Genomic DNA, 8,283 nt, shown 5'->3' with positions numbered 1-8,283 from the left:
AACTTTTCATGTTCTTCTTTTTATCACCCGCCATTTTGAAAAAATATCGTTGCGCACAATTTCGATAGATCTTTCGAAAAGTACGGTTTCAAAACTTTCAAACCGATTTGAAATTTGCTGCTAGGATATTTAGGTGTCGAGATATTCAATTTCGAATTTGCAACAAATGTCGATTCAGCGAGGCTTAAGGGGCTAAGAGGCTGTGCGGTTCGTTTGGCTCTTTCATAATTTCAATAGCCGCGTTCATTATTCTCTATACAATAATTTACACAATTTTGCGAATTGGAAATTTAATTTTTATCAAAAGTTATCATTCTTTACCCTTTAGTTACGCATGATCACTGTGGTATACACTTTAGTTCGCGAAGCTGTCCCTAGCTCTCTACCTTCTCCGTATGATTGGCCATTATGGTACACAGCTTGAATATGCTGTTCAGGATCGCGCCTGAGTTCGCGGTGACCCGGCGCGCGGGGTGCCGAGTCGCTGGACGCCACCTGAACGTCGAAATTCCCTGGCGCTCCTAGTCCACGGAGCCGTCGCGACGCGGCGATCTGGGTTGTCGCGCGCGCGAGCCCCTCGGCTCGCACGCGAGTTCGAGCTGCCCAGTAGCGGGATTCTGTAACTCGTTATGCCGTCGTTATGTGCTCATAACGACAATTGTCGGTTCGTTATATAACGTTACAACACTATAACGTCAAATGCAATTCTGTACGCGAATGATAACGACTATTGTCGCTATTCATAACGAAAATCGTCGGTATGATGTCGTTATATGTCGCTATCATAACGCATGGTTCATACCCTCGTACGTAACATCAATAAGAATAGTGGTCTGTTCATTTTAACTTATGCTGATCTGTAGCGATTTTACTCTTATGCTCGTTATGTGCTCATAACGACAATTGTCGGTTCGTTATATAACGTTACAACACTATAACGTCAAATGCAATTTTGTACGCGAATGATAACGACTATTGTCGCTATTCATAACGAAAATCGTCGGTATGATGTCGTTATATGTCGCTATCATAACGCATGGTTCGATACCCCTCGGTACGCGTAACGATCACATAACGACAGTAGTGGTCTGTTCATTTTAACTGTACTGCTGATCTGGTGTAATAAGTTAGAGTGAGACAAGTACATTTTCCTCACTCTAACTTATTGCACCAATTCAGCAGCTAAAAAGAACAAACCATAAGTTAAAGGTTAAAAATGTTTAGAAGCGTCTGAAGTGTCGAAGTGATGAGGGTGTTCATTTAAGAAGGTCTTCACATGTATACATCGTAAACATATATTAAAAGAAAAATTAACACTTAAGGAACTCGGTGAGTAAAAATTGACGTTGTTTATAATAATTGATTTTCAGAAAGTAATGTATATTTACATCTTAATTCTTATATAATGTTTTGAACGTTGTATTAAGTTAATATGAATTTGCTCTTTTCCTTTCGATTTTTTTATTTATATACTCGTAAGAATTTTTATTTCCATAAAATCGACATATTTGGCATTTAAGCTTATGTATATTAAAAGTTGATTTATTTGAAGAGGACATGGCCCTTGAGTATTTGGCATGGGAATTAGGATTAGTGGTTGAAAGAGTGCGTCGAACGGCGTGTGGCAAGAAGGCAGCTGAGAGATGCTCAAAACCCTTTTCACATCCCACGAGATGAATTCATTGACTATTTTCGCCTTACTCCTGAACTGGTAATCGACATTGCAACTGCATTAAGGGTTGATTTACAGAATGAACGACTTACTGGCTTAGTGCCAGAAATAAAGGTAACATTGGAACAAAACTATAATAATTTATAATATTTAATTTATAATATTGAAACATAATCTTGAAACATTAAATACAGGTGTTGATAGCCATACAATTTTATGCGCAAGGCAGCTATCAAAGAAGCGTTGGCAATCAATTCCAATGGATTGTTAGCCAATCAACAACAAGCCGTTGCCTCCATGCCGTAACTGAAGCGATTAATCGGCGCTTGCTGCGTAGATGGGTAAAATTCCCGATGACCGAAGAAGATCGACAGCAAGCGCGTGCAAAATTCTCCGCTGCTATTTACCCATTCGAAGGTGCTATCGCTGCTATAGACTGTACTTTTATTCATATTATAGCCCCTCATGAAAATGAAGAGGCGTTCATTAATCATCACGGTCACCATTCTTTGAATGTGCAAGCGGTAAGTTTAATCACTTAGGAAGTACATAAATTGGTTTTCCTGCAAAACTTTTGTCTAATTGTAGCATTATTTAATTATACTTTCAGATTGTTGATCCAGATGAAGCTGCTTAACATCAATCCACGATATCCAGGTGCACGAAACGACTCATACATCTGGAGTACATCACCAATTCGTCGAGCAATGGAATTTCATTATAATCGAGGAGAACGGAAAACTTGGCTGATCGGTGAGTGAACCTTTAGTCCTTATGAACCTTCAGTCCTTATGAAAATAAGAACTTCGAAGAACTTTGCAAAAGAAAATAAAAAACTGTAATAAGATCTTGTATATTTTTATAAATACTGAATATTCTGTGTGACAGCCGTGTGCTCACATCGACGCCTTGTTCGACCGTCACACGTCGGTCGTATAATACTAAATAACGTTTGGTACACAAGAAAGAAAAACAAGATTTTTTCATTGTTTTTGAATAATTAAGATTTCATGTAATTTTAACTTTTTATTTATTTCCCGAAATATTCAGTAACAACATATTCGTAACAATATTAATATTTTTCATTAGGCGATGCTGGATACCCTTTGGAACCGTGGCTCATGACACCATTGGTCGATTTTCCTGAAAATACCCGACAATTTCATTATACGCAACAGCTCTGTAAGGCAAGAAACGTTGTTGAACGTTTTTTTGGTGTCTTCAAATCTGTATGGAGATGTCTTTCCTATCAGCGTGTACTGATGTATAGGCCAGCATTTGCTGCAAAAATAGTTAATGCATGTGCAGTACTGCATAATATAAGAATTCAACACCGTTTGCCTGTTGAAGAATTGGAAGCACCAATAGCTGCTGATAATGGTGAATATGAAAATGCTGGGCTCATTGATAACGAAGATCTACATCAAAGAGGACCGCGCGCTTTAGCTCAAAGAATACAACGCCAAATTATGAGAAAAAGATTTCCTAATTATCGAGATGCACAAGATGAAGAGCGTGCTGAAAATGATTAAATGTTTTTTTTACTTATCCCCTATTGTTTGACGCTTTAAATGAGAATATTGATTCCGAATGGCTTTCGAAGCCATAAACATTTTGTGACTCAGAATAAATGTTTCATCGTCTGAATTCAATTACAAATATTTATATAAATATGTGTGCGTAAAGGATAACAATTTTAACGAAAAAAAGAACATGTATATTAAAGTTAAAAAAAATGAATTATATTAAAATTTTACATTATCTTATATAATGTTTTTTATAAAATAGTTTTATATAATATTAAATATATTAAAGCTTTATTTTCATATTAAAATTTTATATTATTGAAATAAACATCTTTCTGCAAACAGTATAAAAACTTTATTGTCCTTAAACTAAAACCCTTATTGTCTATAAACTATAAATGTAATAAAGAAAAAATAATAGTAAATTAAAAGAAAAGAATAAAATACTGATCAAAATACGGACTAGTTATGTGAAAGATTTTTTTTTTTTAATACTTCAACACAATCTTTGATTATTATTAATAATTCGGAATATGTTGTCTCTCTACTTCTTTCTGCTTCTATAAAGGCACGTAGACATTCATTTCGCTCTTTTTCATTATCCGCAATTTGTTGCATTGCCTTTGCAAACATCTGTAAAAATAAACATAAAAAAAAGTACGTTTAAAGCATTGAGTTAATAACACGTTTCTTCCAAAGAAATTATATTCTGAGAATGACAGATAGATCTTACCTCCATACATGAAATTTGGCGTTCGGCTAGGATCGCAAATCTTCTCTGGCATTGTGCAGTTGTATACCCAACCGTTCACTGTCTTACAAAGAAAGAAAATATTACGTATATAAACTGAGCTGTTATAAAAAAATAGGTATATATCAATAGCAATACTTACTCCTTGTAATTTGTGGTCTTTTTCGCTTCTTGCTCGAACTTTGCGTTACAGTTGTGAGCCGTTGTGGATCATCAATTTGAATAGCGGATGGTGGTTCTGTTATTTCACGATGACATTCTGCAATCTCCACATTTTGAATTTGTGAGTGTGTTTGAATATTATTGAAAGATGACCCTTCTTCAATAACATTTCCCATATCATGTAGCACTTCATAATCTGAAATAAAAAAGTGTAAGGAGTGCTGCATTTATACATTTTCAGAGCAATATTGATTAACACATTCATATAATTTATCGAGACATTTACAATGTATTCAGAAAAAATCCTACCTGTATAATTACCTGTATAATTACCTACCATTACCTACCTGTATAATTACCTACCATTACCTGTATAATTAACGTCATGTTCTATAATCTCGTTATTTCTTAATGTTAATGACTCTGGAATATCATTTAAAATTCTTTCGTCCCCTGCAGTAAGCAAATGCATTGCTTCTCCCTGAAATAAACATTTAAAAAGCAAATACTGTTTAATAAACATGTACTCAATATTATTTTTATGTGCATCACAAACAAAAAAGATTTCAAATTTTTAAGTATGATGAAATAAGAAGTTTCTAAATATATTTTAATAAAAATGTTCTATATTAGATATATCAGGTGTAGTAAAAAGAAATCCATTATTTTTCCAATAGATGGCTTTAGTTATCTGTATTTCGCGTTATATAAGTCCGATCGGGTTCTACTAGATGGCGTTAGAAAGATGAGATTTCGTACTAAAAAGACTTTTCTGACAGTTTTGTGACTAGTTGACACAGTTTTGTTTGAGCGCGCGTCGAAGATGGACACTAGCAAAGAGAAAATACGCTATATTTTACAGTTTTTCTTCGATAAAGGCGAAAACGCAAGCCAGGCGGCTGAAAATGTGAATAGTGTTTATGGTCCTGATACTGTAACAACCAATCAGGCGCAATTTTGGTTTCGTCGATTCCGTTCCGGTAATTTCGATGTCAAAGATGCACCACGCACTGGAAGGTCAATTGTCGAAAATATCGATAAAATCATGGACATTGTCGAGTCCGACCGTTATGTAAGCACTGTTTCGATTGCCCAAGAGCTAAAGATTGCACAAAAAACCGTTTGGAACCATTTGAATAAGGCTGGATACAAAAAGAAGCTCGATGTATGGGTACCACACGAGTTAACGAAAATAAACCTCATGGACCGAATTTCCATCTGCGAATCGCTGCTGAATCGCAACAAAATCGACCCATTTCTGAAGCGGTTGGTCACTGGTGATGAAAAGTGGATCACTTACGACAACGTCAAGCGAAAACGGTCGTGGTCGAATCGCGGTGAGCCGGCGGAAACGGTGGCCAAGCCAGGATTGACGGCCAGGAAGGTTTTGCTGTATATTTGGTGGGATTGGCAGGGAATTATCTACTATGAGCTGCTCTCCTACGACAAAACTCTTAACTCGGAACTGTACTGTCAACAATTGGACCGTCTGAAGGAAGCAATCGCCCAGAAGCGGCCAGCTTTGGCCAATAGGAGAGGAATTGTGTTCCATCAGGACAACGCCAGGCCACACACATCGATAGTGACTCACCAGAAGCTCCGGGAGCTTGGTTGGGAGGTTCTTATGCATCTACCTTATAGTCCGGACCTGGCACCAAGTGATTACCATCTGTTTCTGTCCATGGCGAACAATTTTGCTGGTGAAAAATTCGATTCAAGAGAGGCTTGCGAAAATCGACTGTCTCAATTTTTTGCCAATAGGGACGAGGGCTTCTATGAGAGAGGCATAATGAAATTACCTTCCAAATGGCAACAAGTTATCGAACAAAACAGCGCATATTTGACCTAAATCGGATCATTCTAACTATGGTAATTAAAGCCTTCAATTTCATGCAAAAATAATGGATTTCTTTTTACTACACCTAATATTTTATATTAGAAAAATGATTACAGTTATATTTAAAACTTTTTCACTACCTGTTCCTCTGGAAATGAATCAGGACATTGTACACCTTCCACATAATTTAGTCCTATAAGGCCTAAAATCTTTTTTTCTCGATCCGTCAGTGTGATAGGAGGACCACCAATGTTCCCTGTCGTAACTTTATTAGCACGGATTTTAGCAACTTTTTGGGAAACTGCTGTTTTATTATCTCGCCATGTCTAAAGCATGTATTACGAAAATATATCCAACGTAGTTACATCCCAGCAAACACAATATTAGATGTAACGTATAATACATGTTGGTTGTAATTTCCTGCTCAACAATATAACTGTTACATAACATATATGTCATATAACAATTATATTGTTGATTAGGAAATTACAACTAACATGTACGTTACATCTAACATTGTGTTTGCTGGCATGTTACACATAATATTTTAAATATTATTGACTTACCGATTTCCATGACTTTATATCTTTTGACTTCCCATTTCTTCCCATAGTATTTAAGTGAGCGACTAATTGCTCCCATGACCCTCTTAAATCTGCGTTCCCGTGTAGAGTTTGGAATTTGCATGTTGCTACATGTGGATGCTGTACAAAATAGTCCACCATATAATCTATTTGTGCTGACGTTGCTTTCGCCTGCCTCTTCTTAATCCCTGTTCCATTTTGTCTGAAAAAAAAATTATTAGCATACGTGTAATAGATTATACCTGAAATTGATTTATTTTATTAAAATTTTGCATACTTACTGCGATATAGAAGTCATTGCGCTTAAGTTATTACAATAAGATATATCACTTATATATAAACTTATATATAAACTTATATTTGTCTCACTGTAACTTATAGTATCGATTCAGTAGTGCAGCGAAAACGAACAGACTTATTAAAATGCTGCTGTCATGAAATAATATTTTTAAATTAATTTATAATTAATTTATGTAAAATTATATTTATAAAAAAATAAATACACAATTTAATAAGGAGATTTGTGGTAGTTACAACAAAGTACAAGAGACTTAGATAATCTAACAATTGGTTTCATCCAAGATTCTTGTCTTTTGTACAATTAACAATAAAATATTTTCATAACTCTCTTGCACTTTTATACTTTGCTGTAGTTATCTCTAACCTTCTTGCTACTTGTTTTATTAAAAAAGGAAAGGAAGGTTTTATTAAAAAAGGAAAAATCAAATAACAGTCAAACAAAACTTCTTTTGTTAATAACTTTTTAATAAATAATAAGTGACAGCTAAGATCTTTCGAGTATTGTTCAAGACAATAACCTTATCAAATTCAAATTACCTGGCAATGATTTTTTCTACGTCAATCAAAATTGCTGCTCTGGTTATTAGAATCTTTTTGCCTCAAACTCAGATTCAAACAAGGTTAAAAGATCACCTTCACGTACCGGACCTTTCATGTTTTGATAATTTGTCGATTTTATTTGCCGGAACTCTATTTTCACTCGTCTGAATTGTCCTTGTGAGTCTGTGCGGCCCAGGATCTTCATAATAAGTTTCAAATCAACTGACTTATCCATAACCTTTTCCACGTGAAATACCAACCTACGAATTTTCCCCCAAAATTTGACATGTATACGTCATTTCCTCTTTTCTTCCACGCATAACGACAACATTAAATAACGACGTTTCGTTACCACATTCTGTAACGTCAGAGTGTCGCTATTCTGAGTTAGAGAATCGCGTAGTTGGTATCAATATCTCGTTACACACGACGAAAGTCGGTATTGTTACCGTAACGTCATGTATCGTTATAATTATAACGAGTTACAGAATCCCGCTACTGGGCATATAAGAGTGCCCGCGGAGACGATCAGAGATTGCCTTCGTACAGCTTTTGGCCTTCGTACGGTCCACCGCCGATAGTGGCACTATCTCTTGTACGCTTGACTTCGCGAGTTTGTCAGTACGCCGGGCTTACGTTCTGGCTTGACTGAGATTCTGTCGGTGCGCCGGGCTTTAACGCCTGGCTTGACTGGATTTTTCTTAAATGTATGTGCCAAGACAATAAACAAAGACAAACAATTTTCCTTTTCCGAACGTGTTCACTCCGATAAGCGCTGCCTCGTGCGACTTTTCTTTTTCCGTGATCTTTTCCTTTCGAGGCGCGTTGCTTCGTGCAACTTCATCAATTTAAACCATAATTGATTGTTTCGCATCGAAATTATTGCGTCGATTATGGCGACGATAAATCCT

The 8,283-nt window shown here is 36.0% G+C and overlaps 3 protein-coding genes across 4 annotated transcripts; 1 reads left to right on the top strand and 2 right to left on the bottom strand.

Annotated features, from left to right (window-relative positions):
* The first annotated feature begins 1,593 nt into the window (after positions 1-1,593).
* On the top strand, positions 1,594-3,358 carry LOC112590267 (putative nuclease HARBI1). 2 transcript variants are annotated; one of them, XM_025306212.1, is made up of 4 exons: positions 1,594-1,786; positions 1,867-2,196; positions 2,283-2,425; positions 2,762-3,358. In XM_025306212.1, exons 2-4 carry the CDS (start codon positions 2,186-2,188, stop codon positions 3,202-3,204), a joined length of 597 nt encoding a protein of 198 aa, XP_025161997.1. In that variant the 5' UTR covers positions 1,594-1,786; positions 1,867-2,185; the 3' UTR covers positions 3,205-3,358. The 2 variants fall into 2 exon arrangements, with proteins under 2 accessions (XP_025161997.1, XP_025161998.1); XM_025306213.1 differs by having other exon boundaries at positions 1,601-1,711.
* Positions 3,359-3,795: 437 nt separating this feature from the next.
* LOC112590272 (uncharacterized) lies at positions 3,796-6,589 on the bottom strand. Its single transcript, XM_025306216.1, has 6 exons — positions 6,515-6,589; positions 6,089-6,213; positions 4,481-4,592; positions 4,092-4,307; positions 3,932-4,009; positions 3,796-3,831 (listed from the first exon to the last, which is right to left on the bottom strand). The coding sequence occupies exons 1-6, from the start codon at positions 6,522-6,524 to the stop codon at positions 3,797-3,799; spliced, it is 576 nt and encodes a 191-aa protein (XP_025162001.1). The 5' UTR covers positions 6,525-6,589; the 3' UTR covers position 3,796.
* Positions 6,590-6,700: 111 nt separating this feature from the next.
* On the bottom strand, positions 6,701-7,643 carry LOC112590273 (40S ribosomal protein S28-like). The gene is made up of 2 exons (XM_025306217.1): positions 7,370-7,643; positions 6,701-6,734 (listed from the first exon to the last, which is right to left on the bottom strand). The coding sequence occupies exon 1, from the start codon at positions 7,605-7,607 to the stop codon at positions 7,416-7,418; it is 192 nt and encodes a 63-aa protein (XP_025162002.1). The 5' UTR covers positions 7,608-7,643; the 3' UTR covers positions 6,701-6,734; positions 7,370-7,415.
* Between the last annotated feature and the right edge of the window lie 640 nt (positions 7,644-8,283).

This window comes from Harpegnathos saltator, unplaced genomic scaffold (genome assembly GCF_003227715.2).
Source record: "Harpegnathos saltator strain DR-91 unplaced genomic scaffold, Hsal_v8.6 scaffold770, whole genome shotgun sequence".
NCBI classification, from domain to species: domain Eukaryota; kingdom Metazoa; phylum Arthropoda; class Insecta; order Hymenoptera; family Formicidae; genus Harpegnathos; species Harpegnathos saltator.
Note: the sequence above shows the minus strand (reverse complement) of the source record. Positions and strands in the feature narration are given on the sequence as shown.